Genomic DNA, 20,018 nt, shown 5'->3' on the forward strand with positions numbered 1-20,018 from the left:
TCTGACTTGTCAGAGCCGCCAAAAGTGTGACCGTGCAATGAAACTTCCACTTACCCTGGATTGGGATTTCTATTTTGCCGTGCATCGAGATGAATATTCCGATGACACCTAATCAATGACCCACCAATCAGACGACATGTCTTTATTAAGGCTTTGTATAATGCAACATATTCAAGGAAATTGAGGGAAAACATGTTTTTTTTTTAATTCTGTTTATTTGAAAATCTAAACTCAAACTGGTTGAAGTATATGAACATATTTTGCAAATGTTCATTATTATACAAATAATGAATGTTTATGAGTGCAATGGTGAGAATATTTTTATGAGTTGAAAGATTGAAGGTTCCATTCAACGAGGCGAAGCCGAGTTGAATGGAACATTGCATCTTTCAATGAATGAAAATATTCTCACCATTGCACGAATGAAAAATCATTCATTATTTGTTTGATATAACATCCAAGTAGATCTTTGTCATTTGATTGGAGGATAAAACTTTAAGAACAAACAAAACTCACAAAATGTTATCATATCCACTACTTTTTTTTAGCTTGTTCAAGGCTAACTATGGTTTGAAATTACGTAAGTTCTTAAAATAATGTAAAAAAAAAACTCATCAATGCAACTGCATCCACTTCAAAGGCAAGTTTTGAACTGCTATGACATGGTCTAAATAGCGCAAAGATAACACTGGGCCGCTGCGCATCTCAGCGTGCAATAGATCAAAAGAGATGGAACGAAAATGCACGGTGAATGGAACCAAAAATGCATGGCTATGACGTAGGCCGTGCAATGGTTCGATTAATGAATGCCGTGTGACCTACAATCCTCCAATCAAATGACAAGGATTTACTTGGGTACATGTATTATGTAATTGCTTTTAACCTCTGGAGTATGAGCTTTTTCAATGAGAATTAAAACCTGAGGAACAAGATGAAGTGGACCGAGTATTTGAGCTTTTGATTATTGGTAGAAATGTGAGTATTTGGACAAAGGGGCGGGGTAAGTAGAAAACGCCCAAACATCACTGAATCACTGGAACTCGGCCACGGTGAAGCCCACCGCAATTGGGCACCGCGATACAACAAGGGAAAAGGAGTGGAAAGGAGCCCTGATGATTTCCTTCGCCTCGTGTGCACGGGACAAAAGTTTTTATTCCGTTCCCCCCCCCAAAACACACTTAGGCCGAAAAGTAATGGCTACATGTATGACGCTTTTAGTGGATTTTGTTGAGAAAAAAAAAGACGACAAATCCTGGACATATTGAGAGAAAATGTCCAAAAAATTTGGACCCTTGTACATTTACAATAGACCGCTTTTGCTTTTGTTGCCAGGCCCATTTATGCAAATGCATGCATAATTATGAATTTATTAGTAAAAGGTCCCTGATTCAGTGTCGCATGACTAACGACCCATCATTCAGATAACTGGAATTTATTCAGGCATTGTACAAAGTACACTGTTCTTTACCTTTACATGATCATGTGATGTGGAATTATTACATGCTCGTTGGTCCAAGTCAATTTTCAACTAATTTCGTATTCAAATAGAAGTAAATTTTAATTGTTTCCAGATTAAATTAATCAGTTATCGCTTAAAATAAAGCAGAATCTGTGGGAGAGGTGTTCTAAAACAAATATTGACTGCATTATCTCCTGATGTAGTAAAACTAGCCTCCCTCGGTGAACCAGGGAGCATTCTATTTTCCCTCGGCGGTGCTTCATGGATCAACTCGGGAGGCTAGTTTTACTACACCACTCGAAGCAGTCAATATTTGAATAATATTGACTGACCCAAAACATAATGTGTGCCCTCTACTTGGCCCTAAAATTGCGAGTCTAGCGCTGTCACTGGCAGAACTATAAAAGGCCGTAGAAGATCTGGACTTCTCAGTTTTAACAACCTGCAGTTATAGCAAGAGCAGACACTGACTATTGTAGAGTTCGCTCTTCCAGTTCCAGGTTTCGCATGAAGGCCTCCAAAACTGACAAAACAAGCTCACAAAATTTTTTCAGATATCCCTCTCTGGGGCTGTCATTCAGTTTTCCGTTGTGATTTTCTTGGAGGGAAGGATTTTCAGTTGACCAAACAGGATTTTGTGGGTGTCCACAATGTCTTTCTTTCGGTAGCATCTCATGTAGAACAGGAGCCTCTCCTCCAGGAATTCTGCTGCATCCAGCGTCAAGACCAACGTGTGGTGCTTCAACATGCTGTACACGTTCATGCCTTCAAGGAATAAAGAAAGTGTGTTCATGTTAAAGGTCTGTATTAACATTTGGGCTTGTCCAAAAACAGACTTGCGTTGTTTAATATAGAAAATAGTAACTTGGTTTATAGATAATATAAGCCGAGGGAACATAGAATGCTCCATGGATCACCGAGGGAGGCTAGTTTTACTACACCACGAGATAAAGCAGTCAATATTTTGTTTTATAACACCTCTCCCACAGATTCTGCTTGATTTTCAGCGACAACTGATTAATTTCATCTAAATACAACTAAAATGGTAGCGCTTTGGAACAATACGCGCAACGCGCACACCCATACACATGCATTTGCAAACAGTACTGGTTATGTGTATAGTACCTTGGCTGCTACGGGTATAGTACTTTCGGCAGTGCACAGCAAGACAGCAAAAATAGCGAATGCCATGTGATTCGCTCTCGGCCACTCAAGATACAGAACCTGTTGGTGAGGTGTTATAATTTGAAATATAACTGTATGAACACAATTTCACATCCTAATAACCACGGTATGTACAATTGAACATGGTACCGATATAACAGGACGATGAAGACACTCACCTTCCGTGGATAGCACATTGTACGTCTTGATCCCGCTGACTGCCTGTAGGAAATTCTCGGGCATTTCTTGAATAGGTTTGCTGATTATAACAAAAAAAAGAATGACCGAATTGTAAAAATGTATCAATACTGCTGGCATTTGGGTTATCCCAGCTTGTACAATCGAAACTCATTGACATTTTTTTTTTTTTCAAAATTAAAAACTAAAACAATTCGTGTTGAGGTTCGGGTCAAATTGGGGACATTTTTGGCATTTTCTTTGGTCGCCAAAGATAGAAGCAAGAGTAAAGAAAAAATCAAGATCAATTTATGGGAGACACATATTGGCGGAAATGCTGCATCTCTTCCGAATGACAAGGACAATTTTATATTAAGCCTGATGCAATGTTTAGACTTCTCAGAATTTGATGGCAGATAAAGGCCAACAGCCACAATACTGAAACACAATTACGAAACTTTGCTATGCGATGAGATGAGGCTCGGGTGTTTAAGAAAACTCTGCTGCAGCCGTGGACCCACACCCATCACAGCCAGCAGTGAGTCAAATGACCCAAGCATCCAAGACAAGCTTTTCAATGAGATCATCACAAGCCATTACAATTAGTACACAATGACAATCACACACAGTAATTCTTCTTCTTCTTCATTCATTCATTTTCATGATGACTTGATGAGTTGGGCCCAACTCTCCCTGTCGAGCATAGTGTTGGAAAGAGATGGACCACTCAGACCAGTTTCTAGCTCGATGGATGTTTTCAGGGTCATGTTGGGATGACCTTTTCGTCGAGGGGCTTCAGGATTCCAGAGGAGAACTTGACTAGCTGGCTCATTATGTCGATAAATGTGACCAGCTAGCCGAAGGCGACGCTGTCTGATGGTGGTGGAGATAGGGGGAAGGGCACCATACAGAACAGAGTTAGGGAGATGTTGTTGCCAAGGAACGTTCTGAACAGCCCGCAACATCCGTGTATAGGTACCATCAATGGACACAGAGATCTGTTTGGTCAGGGTCCAGGACTCGCAACCGTAGAGGAGGATGGATTCTACTGAGGTCTTGAAGATCTTAAGTTTGGTGGTCTTGGAGATCGAGGATCTCCATACTTTGGTCAGTGAGAACAGAGCAGACCAAGCTTGAGCTTTTCTACACTCGATGTCATGAGCTGTGTTGGTGTAGGAGCCCAGATACTTGAAGTCATCAACTTTATCGAGCTTACTGCCATCTAGTGCAGTGACGTCATCAGAGGTAGATGGGTTGATGACCATGTACTTAGTCTTCTTTGCGTTAAGAGAGAGACCAACGGACTTGCAGCAAGCTTCTACTTTATGGAGGAGAGATTCGGCAACAAGGAGGGTGTCAGTAATACTACTTTTAATACAATGTAAAACATTTACTCACTTGTCTACGAAGAGAACAGATCCTCCCCAGTGCCTTTGCATGGCCACATCTTCCAGAAACTTCAGGTAAAAAAAGAAAGTAAAGAACAAATAACAGGCCCTGATTTACTGAGGGTACGTTTTGGTCGGGGTACCCGCTGCTACATCAGGCTCCAACCAGCCAGCCAACCCTGGCAAGCTCGGAGGTCGAGTGGTACTTAAGACGCCTGCACTAGTAAGCAGGGGGTCGTGGGTTCGAGTCCCACCTGAGCTTGTGATTTTTTTCTCACGAACCTTCGGACAACACTCAGGCATGCAACTTTTCCTCGGATCAGCTGATTTCCTCTTTTTTTCACTTCCAATGTGTGCCATTGAAAATAGAAAAACACTGTACAAAGTCTGGGAAAGATTTGAATTTCCTCTTTTTTTGTGACTTCCCAGTTGCATGCCTGAACACTGAGTATACAGTGTTTATAAAATACGTCGGTGAAGGGCAAACCCAGTATAAAGCAGATGCATGCTCAAAAGTCAGTTTTAAACCTGAAATTATGCTTTATATGGTCGGTTATTTGAGGAGCAAATCTGGACATGCATTTGTGATGTCTCGACAAATAGTTGCACTGCACTCCTGCAAATATTCAACTCCAGTAAATGTTGCTGCGACTGTTCCGAACTTTGCCTTGCATTAACATTTGCGTGTGAAGCATGAACCTGCGTTTAATTACCTGGGGTTCAGGTGATGGTAGGTCCAAGGAGTCCACTATGTGCAGGTTGTCCTGGGCCAGCTTGACGGTCAGGGCAACCCTCAGACCGTGGGCTCGCACCTTGACAGGCAACTCGTACCAATAGCTTCTTGGGCCGCGGGGACCTTTGGCTCGACCACCTGAAAAGGACCAGGAAAAAGGATCATTCAAAAAATAGAATGTACACGTACCACAAAGAGGTTACCATGGAGTGGTAGAGTACTTTCAAGTTCTGGCAAGTCAATCACAATTCATCCAGTTTCAAGCCAACTGACCGGCTATTTAAGTGAACTGTGACAAGGCATTTCTTTGTCATTGTTCATCCCCTGTAACATGGAACTCAGGCAAAAAAAAAAAAATAGTCGGTCTCTGGTCAGACCGAAGTTCCGGAATTGATGCGGCGACGCGTTTTTTTTGGGGGGGGGGTGGCTTGTATTGTACAGACAAGGTGGGTACTACTTTGCTTTTTTGTGTCCTCATTATACATTGGTGTCCTCCATAATTTGCCTTGGTGCCCTTTATCATTTGCCTTGGTGCAATTTCCCCATTCCTTGGTGCTCCTTTGCAATAGAGGGCGTTGTTGTAGCTTCCGTGTTAATTTGAAGAAAAAAAAGGTTGACGCGCATGATTAAAATCGACGCGCGCGCTGACCAGAGATCGAGTAATTTTTTTTTTTTTTGCCTTATTTACGATTAGACTTTTTGGTGACTTGCTGTGAAGTTGACTACAAGTCTGAGCACTTTTTTTTTCATGCAGTTCATCATGGGTTAAGCCGACATTGTTTAATGGTGCTTTTTTGGGGCACAAATTCACTAGAAAGTTTTTTTTAGGGGGATTTGTAATTTTGGTTGAGGTTGAAATTTATAAATGAATACGAGCTTGGTTGACATTTTTCTGAAATGTCAATATGGAAATTTTGAAAACCGATCCATAGCCATACCGATTAACCCTAACCCATATCCTTCAAAAATCCACCAACAAGTTTTACAGATATCGGAGGATTAATGGAACTAGCATCTATTACTTTACATGGGACATAATTCCTCAGGGTTTCAAACGCAATGAATATTCCATTGGGTTTTTGCACAGCAGTCAGGAGGATTCAATCAAGAAGATTCACGGTAAAAACACCCAAGGGAGGTAATTAGAGTGATTACCTACCTCCCTTCCAGATCGGTGAACGGATGCTACCATGCCTTGCTCTTCCTGTTCCCTTCTGTCGCCATGGTTTCCGTCCTCCCCCTCTCACCTCGGCCCTGGTCTTAGTCTTGGCTAAACTCTGTCAGAGAGCAACTTACAATTTCAGTTTTTACAATTCAGGGTATTATTTAACCCTAACTCCCTGCTGAGATGTAGCCTCAACCCTGCAAAATCCTCCAATTGGCCTCATGGAAAAATAGCGTATATATAGCCTCAATCCTGCAAGTTCTTCCATTATTTCTTGAATATGGTCCGTGGAGGGGTGACCACTGCCTGAATCCTGCAAAATCCTGCGGCAGTGACTGTCAATATGTTGAGGCTTGACCAGTGACATCCTGGAGCAGTACGGAGGATTTCAAGCATAATCCAGGCCTATATTTATGCATGGCTGAGCAAAAACAACACACGGTCTGGCCCAAGACCTTGACAAAGTGCATCCTACGAAATCAGTAATGCACTTTTGCCATGTAACCTCAATCCTCCAAATTCCTCCACTTTGGCAAAGAGGATTTTGAAGGATTCAGGGCGGTTAGGGTTAAAAACGCACAAATTTGCTGATTATATTGTTTAGATGATACACTTTTAGGAAGCCATGATCTGGCAAGACAAAATTTTGTCTACTATCTTTTCCAATTCAAAGAAACCAAGAACAAGTGAAGGCCTGCACCTGAACTGACAATTAATTCATCACATTCATTCTCTTTCATTTGTAATAAATTTTAGCCACGGGCATGATCTGAAATTTATTGTAATCCTAAATTTGACCCATTTACTTTTTAGAACTTTCCTTCATCATGCATGGGGTAAAAAAAAAACACACTTATTTTTTATTCATAAGAAATGAAGCAATCGTATGTTTAAAGACACTTACTATTCTTTTGTAGTCCCTTTGCCATAAAACATTCCGATACAAAACATCAATTCTGAAAAAGAAAAAAAACATCAGGTATTGATTTTTAAGTTTTCACAGCAATTTTATAAAATAGCAAAACAAAACACTGAAAACTGTTACTAGATTTTCCTAGTGGTAAGACTCTGCACTAGAAAGCAGGAGGTCGTGGGTTCGAGTCCCACCCGACTGGTTTTTTTTCAACTTTCACTCGGGAGGTAACACACTGAGTATACAGTGTTTATACGTCGGTGAAGGGCAAAACCTAATTTGATTTACATCACCCCGACGCAAAAATTCCATCTTATGAATAGATTTTCCTATGGATCATGGTTCCTTGTCAATAATCCATGGTTTCTTTCATGGCTTCTCCTGTGGTTTTTTTCTCCGACAGTCATAGCAAGGTTGACCCGAGGGCTGCCTTAAACTCCAGCTGCATTTTTATGTAAAGTTCTGACCATGGCACTGAAGCCAAATGTGTTGTGTGAAATCTTTTTAATGTCAGCTGTGGAAGTTTGGAGTTTCCCAGTATTGTTGATGTACCCTAACGTGGCGCGGCCCCCAACGTGGCGCACTTTGATTTTTCGCCTGTAGCGCCTACCTAGAGCAAAAGTTTTAACTGAAATTTCACAGAAAGTGAAATTTCATCAAGTTCTAAAGACTCCCGTTCATAAATCGCGAGTTTATTTACCCGTAACAAAGTTAGAAGAAAATTTATTTTGGCGTGATTTTCTGATTTCATTTTCAAGTGCAAAGTGAACCCTTTGAAAAAGCCCCGAAAAATAAGAAAATAATTTTCTGACAAACATCTAGCTGGGTATGCAAGTAAAGATAATAATTATTTATCAGAATTTATCAGATTTACAGAAATTCTTAAATGTTAATTTGGAATTTTCCGAGATTTGTTCAAGTGCGCCACGTTAGGGAACACTCTGCCAATTTGTGCCCAATTTCAGGACGCCACCGTTTTTGAATTTTGGATTGTTCACAGAGGTTAAATAGCAAGCATTAATAAGGTAAAAGTACTGGTATTTTACTGTATGAATTCGAGGTTTGTCAACAAAGAGGTTTGGCAACACTACACGAGGAAAGTCGGGTAAGCTTCGAGGTGCGCCACGTTAGGGAACACGACTATAATGGTCAAGAACCTAAATCTGAAGAAAAACCCTATCTTTTCTACGCCTACCTGGGCATGGTTGCGAAGACATCAGGATGTAGATCTACCATGCCTAGCTTGATATTCTCCAGGGTGCTGATTGTCTCCAGCCAGGCCTGGGGCTTCTCTAGACACGCCGGGGCATCCACCGGCCTCCCTGTCATCAGGGGTAGATTCTGCCATCTCTCAGGACTCTCAAACTCTGCCACAAAGTAGAACATGAGAATTCTCTAGTGGGGGTTAACAAGTTTTTGGCTTTCTCTCAGAATTTGGCTTCAGCCCCAAACTTTATTTTATGCAATTTTGGTCCAGTTTCTGTTTTAGAGACTTGGAATACTGTAACAGGGCCATTAGATTACTCTCACCACATGTAGATGTGATCGTGACGCGATAGTCTCTTTTAAACGTTACACAGCCACACAAAAAAGTCGGAACTGGCCTGGAGACAACTGGATCCACTTTGATTTGAACATAAACCTTTATTCCCTTGCCATTTTTTGTATATAAGAACCTCCATGAATCCTCCAAATTCATCCACTGAGTAGGAACCAAACATTGTCACATTCTTTGTACTTCACTTTTTAAGGTCCCCAAACCTCCTTGTCAAGTACAGGGATGAAGTTGAGTCCAGTTACAAGTCCATCACAAGTCCAGTCACAAGTCCATCACAAGTCCATCACAAGTCCATCACAAGTCCATCACAAGTCCATCACAAGTCCATCACAAGTCCTGTCACAAGTCCATCACAAGTCCATCACAAGTCCATCACAAGTCCATCACAAGTCCATCACAAGTCCATCACAAGCCCATCACAGGTCCATCACAAGTCCAGTCACAAGTCCATCATAAGTCCATCACAAGTCCATCACAAGTCCATCACAAGTCCATCACAAGTCCAGTCACAAGTCCAGTCACAAGTCCAGTCACAAGTCCATCACAAGTCCATCACAAGTCCAGTCACAAGTCCATCACAAGTCAATCACAAGTCCATCACAAGCAACAGTGGATGGACAGTAACAAGGGAATGCTTTCGTCACAGTTCCTTTAAATACTCTTTGTGAGCTTGGATGACTTGTGATGGACTTGCAGGGACTTGCAGGGACTTGTGATGGTCTTGACTACATCCTTGGTTAAAGGGAATATACATCATTTGCTTTTGCTGTAATTTTCAGAAATGGATGGAATTGGGGGGTTGGAAATATATAGCAAATATAGTTACACTGACTTTTTTGAGATTTTGGGTTCGAAAATGCTATAAAAACCAAGAAAAACGATCATTTTCCTGTAGTCTGGTTCCCTGACTCCATATAAGAAGAAACAGAGCAGTTTACATACATTGGGGAATTGTAAGGTCAGGGAACCACTCTAGCTGGCTCGTACCCGTTCATAGGTTTGTAATCGATTGCAAACAAGTGCGATGGTCAATTGGGGCCCGTATTTGAAAAAAAAGCCAGTTGTTTCCAACGCTGATCGGCCGATCAGCGTTGGAAATTGATACAATAATACCACTTTTCTTGAAAATTACAGTATACCAGGTGCCATGATTTTACAGGATGCTTTACACTGTCATTCACTAACAGTCCAGCAAGGTAGTTCAAAATGATTTGGTAGTTTTAATTTTTGATGTTTGCAAATGTTGTATTTTCCCTTTAAGTAAGATCAACTGGGCCTTCCTCACTCCTGCTAAATCATACTAAGGATCTGAAAGGGTTAGGGATAATGGAATCCTTTACAACGAAAAATTTTGAAAAAAGACAAAGGAATGTTGATGTCACATTTCAGTTGAATAGCATGTCACTGTACTCGAGACTTATGTATGATCACTTGCAAGCAAGTTCGGGTGTGAAGTAGAGTTAACCATAGTTGGACTAACTTCACTCAAACGCAGGATAGTTGGGCTCCTCTAGTCGATTATTTGGAACTGCAGCCTGGGGTATGGTTCCATCGCTGGTTACCAATAGCCGCGCGTATCATACAGCATGGCAGGGCACCAGGATCATGAAATTTTGTGATGATGTTTTGAACATTGTTTGGCGTAAGTTCTGTCACAAATCAACCGAGAGTCGACTAATGGTCCTCGCCGAACTTGCTTTATGATTGACTTTTATTAGGACCGAACAATATCTCTAATTTTGGCCAGCACTCCTGCACTGAATCACAACATCTTTCTCACCTGTATTGACAACCTGTATTAAGTTCTCGCCCTGGTTTGTCCCTTGGTCAGACTGTTGTAGATGTCTGGCTGTTGTGAAAAGACTCTGTTGAGGTTAAAGAAAAAGGACTGCTGATAATTCTGATAACGGAGCATATCTCAACTGGGTCATTGTATAGGCATGATAGGCCTAAATGTAGGGTTCAAAGTACGTGACATATGAATTACAAATAAATAAATTTTAAAAAAAGCAGCGGGCAGGGAAAAAAGGAAGTGGGCGGGGACGAGAAACTGCCTATAATGTATAAACCAACGAAAAATAAAAAAAGCCTTTCCAAAAATTGTTGATGCTATTGCAAATCTGAAATTTTATTCTCACTGCTAAATTACGCAAAAACAGCTTCAATTCTCAGTCATACAAGAGATAATTCCCTTCCCTTTTATTAAAGGTTTTAGAAATCTTGGAATTTTTCACTTTCAGCAGGTTCAGCACCCAACCTTCCGTCCCATCCGATGGTTGGTTCAATTCTTCCCTGTGCAAATGCTGTGGCACACTGCACTGGCATGCAGTGACAAGAGTTAATGCACTAACCTTTCGTATTCTTGGAGGATCCGAGAAATTTCGAAAGACTGAACAGTTGTTGCACAGCCGTGAGATTCTGGTGAATCGCGACAACATGATTGTAAAACTATAGGTAGTCCTATACACGACTGTTTACAATTAATCGTACATAATCATGTAGAAACACGTGCACAATCGGTGGCAGATGTTGATTCTCGACGATAGTCGGCCTAGAATTAAACCAATTGTTGTCACGTGAGGGCGCTATCTACATTGTTGGCGCACATTCCGAAAGGCATGAAAGGGCGAAAGGCAGGCCTAGATCGTCCGTATATCAGGCTAATTTTCTGCGGAAAAAAACGCCGAAAAACCCTTTTGATTCGACAGTTAAAAAGAGTACAACGTGGAACCCTTTCTAGGTGTTGAATATGGGTTCAAATGAGACATTATTTTCGTTGGAACTGGCAGTGGAATCACTGCGCATAAACTCGTCCACTGTTGTGTGCCACCTGCCGTCCGTTGCATTTCGCCTGCTCGACTTTCCCACGCTGCTCCTTCACCATGTGGACCCGGAAGAGGCGCAGAATATCAAAGAAAAGATCATTCTGGACAGCTTTGGAGACATTCCATGCCAGCTGCAGGAACTGAAAGACCACCGGGGCAACTTTTGCATCAACAAATGTAAATCTTCCTTGTTCAAGATGGACCCGCAAATGCTTCTGTCGTACTTGAGGAACACGCCCCTGTACGTAATGCTCATCGACGTCTGGCCCAAGGTCCCCAAACTGGTTGCGAATTGTACAGTTTCCTTGCAGACTACAATGGAGGAGATTTCGCATGACATTGAGCAAAATGGTTCAGATGTTCCGTCGGTTCATGGCGATCGAGACAGTTACAAGTTGTACAATCTGATGGGAAGTGAGGTGGGATGGATCGTGGTGCGATACCGGATGCTCAGCATGGGTGCTAGTCTGATTCCACATATTCCTCAATCAGAAATTACAAAGAGAGGGTCCGAGACTGTTGACCTGGCACTGGCAGTGACCCCAAGAAAGAGCAAAGATGATGGAGTTGTTCGTGATACGAAAAAGGGAAACAAGGAGACGGACGTTGTGCTGGAGGACTTGGAAGTGCAAGGTCAACCAAAAGGCATTTCTGTGGCCGTATCCACTATTGATGATCGTGATTTTATTCCTAAACCTGCTGGTTCAGAGAAGAAACAACAAGCAACGCAAACAATAAAAACCACAAAAGGAAGTGGCCACCGTAAAAATGTATTTCAGAGGTCAACACAGTTAATTAGAAATGATGACCTTATTGTTAACAATACCCATTGTCCACCTCCTTTGTTCTTCAACACAGCAAATGAAGATGTACCAGCATCCTCAGATCAGCACAGGCATGTTGAGTCAGTGAGGAGGATTGATCAGGACATTCAGTATTTCCTATCAGGTAGAAACGCTGAACCCAAAACGAGAGCTGAAAGTTTTAGTGAGGACTTGAGTTCATCAAGTCAGACTCAGTCTGACGACATTGTTCATCAGATTGAGACACACTACAAGTTCCCCTCAGAGGAACAGAGTACAGCTTCACCAAGTTGGAGTGTACGAAAGACCCATCGGGCACTGAGGAAGGAAAAATCACATGCGAAAAGAATGGAAAGGCAACCCGAGGAGAGAAAAACAAAGAGTGAAACTGAGTCAGCTCAAGAAGCTGGTTATCAAGCATCAGATATCTGTAACAGGTGTCAGTTAAAGCTTGAGCCCAATCAGCGCTCCCAGCTGCCGGTTCTTGAGGCTTTACTTCAAGAATTGAGTCTACTCCATGGAAACTCCCTTCACAATAGAGCTGCAACTCTATCAAGAACACCTGCCCAAGTTCACGTACAACATGCTGTTGCCAAAAATCAAGTGACTATAAAGGAACCAACAGATGAGAAAGAAAACGTTCACGTAAACCAACCAAAAGTTGTACATCAAACCAAGCCATATCGTCACAAGCACAGGGAGTGCGCTAAGCCCCCACAGGGAGTCCCACCGACTAAGGGATGGCTGAGGCAACAGAAGCCGGTCCCGAAGGTCAAACGCAGGACGAAGTTGCGCTTTGGCATGACAAACTCGCAGAAGTTAAGATTGCAGAAGAACAATCCCGAGCTCCTCAGGGAGATGGAGATTCAGGAAGCAAGGATGCGAGCCTACCAGGAGGAGAAAGAGAAAGCGATAAAGAATCATCATGTCACAGATGAACTGGACTTCATTGATGCCGTCAATGAACATGACATCTCAACAGAGATTGCCCACCATTTTGAGGGGGAGGATCAGGCTGTTCACGCACGACATCCGCAGAAGAAATTGCCGTCAAGAGCTGATAGTGGAAAGTCGTCTGCATCTCAAACGAAAGCAGCGCAACAGAAAAGGAGAAAGGGTTCGTTTTATTGATGCTTTCACTTGAGGAATCCAGATCCTAACAAAAATTGTGCACCAAGTCCCAAAATTCTCATTACATGGGTTTTTTTTATCACTTCATGTGTTTCATTGTTTATTCTGAATTTCAGTCCTTCTGATTTGAAAAATCACCTGGAATTTTGTAGCTGTGTGATTTTTCTAGGCGTGTGATTCTGTGGTCCAAGCTGGGGCTGAACAATCTGGTATTGTTTTCGAAAATATTCATCTTGGTTTACAATAAAGCCATATTCTCTTCAGTCTTCACCAACGTACTTTATTTTTCACAAATTATGAAGTATAATTATGCCGTAAATGTATGCCGAGGTGTGCGGTACAGAGGGATTCAGGCGTGCGATTATTCGCACTTCGCAGGAAGCACTTATGCGTGTGATGGCGCGGGGGTGTGATCGCACGCCTCAAAACAGGACTGGAATTTGGGAATTTGCAACAAATTTGTGTATACTGTATTTGATTTTTATTGAAATTGTTGGGTTTTAATTAAACTCATTGTTTATATCCACTTTTTGAACTGTTTAGTGTTCATCCTATCATGTTCCAATTTGGCTGCATCATAAGTTCATTTTTTGTACGAATAATATTTTTCTCACTTGATATCCATTTTTGTTTCAATTCAAACACAGAGCACTCAGACCAGAGAAACCGCCAGATCGTCAGCCCAGAGCAGCCCCCTGTGGCGGCGCCCCGCAGACCCAAAGGAGCAACATATTCCTGGGCAGATAAATCCTCTCCTCACTCAGAGGATGGAATGGGAACTGACCAGGAAGCAGCTGATGATGGAATAGGGGCCAGTGGAACAGAAGCTAGTGACTTTCGGTTCGACGGGAGCAGAAGGGACAGCAGGGGATCGGTGGTACAAAAAGGTACAGCAAATCTAAATTCTCTCTGGGGTTTTTTAAGTTTTTGTTTATTTTTCTGTCTATCCATCATTAGTTCCCATAAACAGATACATGTACATGTTTTATCATTTAACCCTAACCATCCCAACTCCATCAAAATCCATCCCCCCATTTGGTGGATTTTGGGGGACTTGGTCCAGAAGGCCTGGTGTGACTAAATATTGATGGAGTATGATGGACTTGGGCCTAATGGCCTGAAGCAGTGCTAGGGGTATCCGATTGATTTTGCCTAGCTTCCTGTACTGCTATTGTGATAAAAGCCATGTGTAGCAAGTCCATGAATGTCAACCAGTGCGTCGGTGGTGGATTTCATTATGTCATGTACAGTTTTGTGTTGGACGCACAGTGAGTGATGGATTTTGATGGACTTGGTCCAGTTCCTTGTAAAATACGCTAGGGAGTTAGGGTTTTAATGTTATGGAAATTGAAAGCAGCTGAAAAGGCATCAAAGGAGAAAACTTATTATAACTGCTGTAGAAATGTAACTGTGGTGGAAATTGGTAAATTATTTTAAAATGATAGAGTTAAAGATGCAAAATGATAACTGTTGAATTACCAAACTCAATCGTTCAGTTTAATACAAAAGTACGAAGCCTGCCGATTTCAAGAAAATGAAAACTCATGTTATTAACATACAACAGAACTTTGATGTGGCAAGGAATGTCACTGTTTTCTTTTACAGTGGTTTGGGATGCTTTTATTTCCTATCTCAGCCATTGATATCATGCCATCATAGTTTCACCTCTGGTATGAAAACTTACAGGATGTAAATCTATATTTCAAGGAATGTGAAAGTTACCATCCCTAAACCTGCTCAATCCAACAGGATCCAACTATTTGACATACCCGCTGGTGCCTGTTGGATTGAGTAATAAACCCCTTGTAGATATTCCTGTTAAAATGTGTTGGATCAGCAGGCAACTGAAAACATTCAGAGTCGGATTCTGTTGGATACTGGTAAATAACGTTATGTTGGACTCGGTTGGAGACAGCAGACGACTGAAAAATGAGGCACAGTTGGATTTTGGATTGAGCATGCCAGTCATTTTATACTTTCAAGAACCCAACAACTTGGCAAGTTGGGTTGCGTTGGAATGTGTTGGATTGATTGAGCAGGAAACTCATATGAGTAACCGTCAGACTCTGTTGGATTTTGCAGGGTAGTCCTGGGAACTACTAGGGGGTTAGGGTTAAAGAGATTGTGGAATGCTGAAAGTCATTTTTTTTTTTTTTCTTATTGTAGAGTAGACCCATATATATCATAATGACAAAGTCCCATTCTTTTGTATGTGCGTTTATATTTTTATAAAACTGAAATTCATCCAGTAATTTGTTGGTACCTTTTGTACTCATTTCATTACAGACACAATAGTCGTTTTTATTTCATCACACCTTAGGCTACATATACCCGAAAAATGACGGAAATGTCTTCGAGCATTCCACAACCTCTTTAACCCTTACTCTCTGAGGGTAGTTTACTGCATGTCAGTTGGTTATGCCAATGCCCTCCAGCTGCAGTTATTTGGCAGATAACAAGTCTTAGCAGTGAAGGCTCCAATTGGCAGGAGTTGGAGGCCCTGGAGGGTGCCTGATACTGACCAGCTGGGGGCACTCACTTTGTTATCAGAGGACTCTCATTGTTCTCTGTGGCATGTATTGGAGTGCCTGTCCAGTTACCCTTGAAATGACATGGCAGATATTGGAGGGCCATGCAAAAAACATAGGAGATTTTCTTGAGGCACATATTGGCATGCGTTGGAGGGTCAAGTAGGGTAAGGGTTAACATAGCTGATTAGGTGCAGTGTTGTGTGAATGTTTTATTTGATATCACCTTTGTGTTTTTTTTAACTGATGTAGATTTAAGCAGCAGTGAAAAGAGCGCCAGGAGTATTGACGTCTATCTGCCAAGTGCATCAGTTCCTGAGTCTGACTCAGGGAGCAACAGTGATGATTCAACTGACACCGACTTACAGTTTTCATCTGCATCGAGTTATGTCAAGCATCCCAAAGCAATCCAGATACCTGGCCTGCCATCAGAACAGGACTTGCCACAGGAGGCTGTGAATCAATCTGATGATCCGACAGACATACAGTACTCGGATGACTTTGTGGGATCTGACAATCTCGCCTCGACGGGGGAGCAAGAGCTGGCTCCTCTTGCATCCAACCATTCTGATTCTTACCATTCAACTCATTCAAGCGTGTCAGGCACATCAAGGAGCAGCAGCGTGAGAACCACCAAGTCTCAAACCACTCAGATTGCGGGGAAAACTCCTGAAGCGTCTGGCCCGAGACCCAGTGGGAAGCCTGCCAATCCCCAGACCAGACGCCTCAGCATCCCCAAACCCAAACTCTCCAGCATATCACCTGTGCCGGTCCGAAAGACCTCCAAGACGTCAACCCTCTCCATCAACACGGCAGTCGTAACCCCCGACCCTCCTTCAGAGACCAAGCGATCTCAGACTCCTCCAACTCCTAAACCAAGACCTTCCCTCTTGAGGTCTGCCAGTTCCTTTTCAGAGACCTCCTTGCTTCAGTCCACTGTTCCCTCGTCGGAGTTCAAGACGGAAGACTCTCTCAATCCTGGACAGTGGACGAAGCAAGACGAATCTTCAAACAGCTACTCTGATGATTTCAACAATTCAGAGCCTATCAGTGATCACAGTGACACTTTTTAGTATAAGATCTGAAGAGTATAATCTTAAGGAAATAATATAAATCATTTGCTTGAACTTGAAGGCCAAAGTAAACAAAACTTCAGTGGATCAGCCATTATTTGTACAGATATTAATGTGTGCATTTGAATTACGATGTGATCTGTGAAAACTATTAACATGAGTAAAAATGTCTTATATGAACCCTTGCTCTCTAAATTCCAAAGAGTGAAAATTCTTTCCATTTAAGTGAAGATTCACTCCCCCAGTCGGAAACTAGGGACTAGACATTTTAGAGTGCAATTTCTTCAATTGTAAAGATCGAGTTTTCACTCGAGCTTCGACTGAAGTGGCTCATTTTTCAGACTATTTCAATCGAAAATGAGAGTGATTTTTACTCTAAAATGTCTTGTCCCTAATTTCACTCTTTGGAATTTAGAGAGTGTCCTTCCAGACTGTCCAAGATAATTTAGTATTTTTCTTAAGAAAATGTCCAATGTTAATGCATCCACATTACGTGTAAATGCATTGACATAACAGTGGTAAGCAGCCACACACTCCAAGGATTAAGAACCTGCTAACTCACTTCATTTGAAGTTTCTTTGCTGGTCAGCTTCAACACACCCATGCACCATGTCAAACTGACTGGTGCAATTGCACTTAGAGAGCAAGGTTAACTTTTTTTTTTTTAAATACAGTATGAAAGCTGAGACGGCTCTTTCATCAACTGGTTCTACCTTTATCAACAACATCCACCTCAAAAGTTAGATTTTATGAGTTGGCAATTTTTTTTCAAAACGTAACATAATGTTAAGAATGTACATGTGTCATTACAGTCGAACACCTTTACAACAAGATCCTTGGGACTTTGTACCTTGTTATAACAGGTACCTTGTATTAACAGTAATGAAAAACAAAGCCCAGGAACCTAAAATTTTGCTTGTTATAAGCTTGTATTAACAGTGCGCTTCTTATCAGGGTTCAACTGTATTTAGGAGCTTTAATTTTTGAATGGTTAAAATCAGAGATTAGGTACTCAAGTAAGACTCTATTGTACAACGTATTCAGTGGGATGTTATGATAAGGTAGAACGGAAACAGGTATGTTTAGAACCTTGGAGAGAAAAAGCAGGATTTTATTGAGGCAGAGAAAGGGCTCCAATCAAACAGTGTTGTACAGCCAAGGAATATCTTAAAAATAAATAAAGATATTTGTTCCAATACACTTTGGGCGGGGCCAAGCCCTGTTATCCCCAAATATATTTTGGACCTTGAACAAAATCCCAAAAGTAGTATAGATTTTGTACATGTGCATGCACCAGAATTTGGTAATCATTAGGTGTATACATAGGCAACATAGCAATTGTATGTTAATTTGATATGGGTTATTATTAGTGTGCTTAAAGTTGAGTTCCTGGTGCTCTTCAACCAATTCAAAGTTTTTTTCTACATGTATTCATAAATTTTCAACTTGGTATGTTTTGCGAGCAAACTGGCTCCCGATCCGTACATTATCGATTTCTCTGATTGTGGGGCGGGAACCTACCTACCTCGCGAGTACGAAATTATCGTCTGGCAACCAATAATTCAAAATTGTAAAGTAATAATATAGCAACTAAATGTGAGCCGATTTATTTCGGTCGATGTCTAATTTAAAATTGAATAACTTTTGTTTTATGCTAGAAATATAGCAATTTAGATAAGGAATATATTTTTTTCGGATGACACTCGAAAATAGCATGAGGAACAAAACTTTAAGCTTCAACATATACGAACAAAACCACTGAACTTTTTTCCCCCCAGACAATATTTGACAGGCATGCTTAGGCCCCTATGATTCTTGTTCTTTTTGGTTCAGAGTCACCTAAGGAAAATATTTGCTGTGTCCCCAGTTTTACAAAAGAAACAACAAACGGCTATAGTTACAGGTTGTCTGCATATGATTGATACATTAATTGGTACAATCGGTGACAGAAGAGGAAGCAAGTCTAAAGATATTGCTTTCTCTTTGAAAAGAAAATATTTATTCAGGCACCATTTTTAGAACAAAAAATTGATATCAAATACATGTACAAACTGTTGAATTTTATTCCTGGTTTCTTTACTGATTGAATGAAAGATTTGTAATATTTAGTCTCTGTAGTTAAACAGAAATCATTAGAATTGTGATGCTATTACTATTAGTTGTAAATAAAATAAACATATTGAAAAAGAATTGAGAATCGCCTTTTATCATTTATTGTTTGACTTGTGCAGTGCGAAATATTTCCTAGTGCAGTTTACTGTTCATCAAACAACGAATAAGACGTTACTGTTGGGGACCTCCCCATTCGAAGATTATAGGCCAGCTTAGTCGGAGCGTAGGATCAATTTGCTCTTTGTGCTTTTATTTTCGTTTGGAGCAATAAAATTGCTCAAAATGGTGCATAAGAATGTTTCCTTCCTGGGTACATGTTAACATTATTTACAGGTACATGATGGCACAGCAATGGGTACTCGCATGCCGCCCTCTGATCCTTTGCATGTCTCTCCGTGGGTTACTGTGACTTGAAGAACGCATGCTTGCTATGCATGTCACCCCAGGATCTGCTGGAACAGAGCATCCTTGCTCTATGGTTGGAGGTACACTGGTGATGTATTTTTTTCATCTGGACCACTGAGTGATGAGGCAAGTCTACGAGACCTGATTGTTAGCTGAAGTCCCCGCCTTGGATGCATCCTCCCACCCAGCATGGCGCTTTTAAGTGCAGTTGTAGTGTTGTAATTGTCAGATCCACGTCCAGGAGACTGACTCCTTTTCTGGCCACTCTTCCATCTGAAACTGCTCACAGATGGTAACATACTTTGCGACACTAATGTCATGTATCTCATCTCTTGCAGGGTTTGTGGTTTCCAGTATGCCGGGGAGATCAAGAGCTTACTAAAGAAGCGTTTACATGTTATGGTCACAGATCAACTGAGACTGAACTCCTCCTTCCTGGCAAATCCTCTTGGGGTTTATCACCTCCATTGTCCTCCCATATATGTTACCCCATGGAGCTATAAATTACCCACTGTCGCACTCCTTTGTGTCGTCCCCCCCCCCCCGCTATAATTATCACCTCCCATCATGATGCATCACCCCCT

General features: G+C 41.5%; 2 protein-coding genes across 2 annotated transcripts; one reads left to right on the forward strand and one right to left on the reverse strand.

Moving 5' to 3' along the window:
- Positions 1 to 1,679: 1,679 nt before the first annotated feature.
- Positions 1,680 to 11,109, reverse strand: LOC119740875 (39S ribosomal protein L4, mitochondrial-like). Its single transcript, XM_038216333.1, has 9 exons — positions 10,909 to 11,109; positions 10,338 to 10,422; positions 8,195 to 8,366; positions 6,991 to 7,042; positions 6,081 to 6,198; positions 4,902 to 5,059; positions 4,199 to 4,257; positions 2,803 to 2,882; positions 1,680 to 2,224 (listed from the first exon to the last, which is right to left on the reverse strand). The coding sequence occupies exons 1-9, from the start codon at positions 10,993 to 10,995 to the stop codon at positions 2,037 to 2,039; spliced, it is 999 nt and encodes a 332-aa protein (XP_038072261.1). The 5' UTR covers positions 10,996 to 11,109; the 3' UTR covers positions 1,680 to 2,036.
- Positions 11,110 to 11,152: 43 nt separating this feature from the next.
- Positions 11,153 to 19,107, forward strand: LOC119740874. The gene is made up of 3 exons (XM_038216332.1): positions 11,153 to 13,302; positions 13,964 to 14,203; positions 16,097 to 19,107. The coding sequence occupies exons 1-3, from the start codon at positions 11,307 to 11,309 to the stop codon at positions 16,915 to 16,917; spliced, it is 3,057 nt and encodes a 1,018-aa protein (XP_038072260.1). The 5' UTR covers positions 11,153 to 11,306; the 3' UTR covers positions 16,918 to 19,107.
- The last annotated feature ends 911 nt before the right edge of the window (positions 19,108 to 20,018 follow it).

The sequence above is a fragment of the Patiria miniata genome, unplaced genomic scaffold (genome assembly GCF_015706575.1).
Source record: "Patiria miniata isolate m_02_andy unplaced genomic scaffold, ASM1570657v1 HiC_scaffold_5, whole genome shotgun sequence".
In the NCBI taxonomy this organism is placed as follows: domain Eukaryota; kingdom Metazoa; phylum Echinodermata; class Asteroidea; order Valvatida; family Asterinidae; genus Patiria; species Patiria miniata.

What these genes read in the sequence shown, in the direction of transcription:
- LOC119740875 (XM_038216333.1), bottom strand. Translation starts at nt 10,995, where the DNA reads ATGTTGTCGCGATTCACCAGAATCTCACGGCTGTGCAACAACTGTTCA. An exon ending in ATCCTCCAAGAATACGAAAG is followed by an intron (nt 10,423 to 10,908) that starts GTTAGTGCATTA and finishes TAACCTCAACAG; the next exon opens with AGTCTTTTCACAACAGCCAG. An exon ending in TTCACCGATCTGGAAGGGAG is followed by an intron (nt 5,060 to 6,080) that starts GTAGGTAATCAC and finishes GGTCCTTTTCAG; the next exon opens with GTGGTCGAGCCAAAGGTCCC.
- LOC119740874 (XM_038216332.1), top strand. Translation starts at nt 11,307, where the DNA reads ATGGGTTCAAATGAGACATTATTTTCGTTGGAACTGGCAGTGGAATCA. An exon ending in GCAACAGAAAAGGAGAAAGG is followed by an intron (nt 13,303 to 13,963) that starts GTTCGTTTTATT and finishes ATTCAAACACAG; the next exon opens with AGCACTCAGACCAGAGAAAC. An exon ending in GGGATCGGTGGTACAAAAAG is followed by an intron (nt 14,204 to 16,096) that starts GTACAGCAAATC and finishes TAACTGATGTAG; the next exon opens with ATTTAAGCAGCAGTGAAAAG.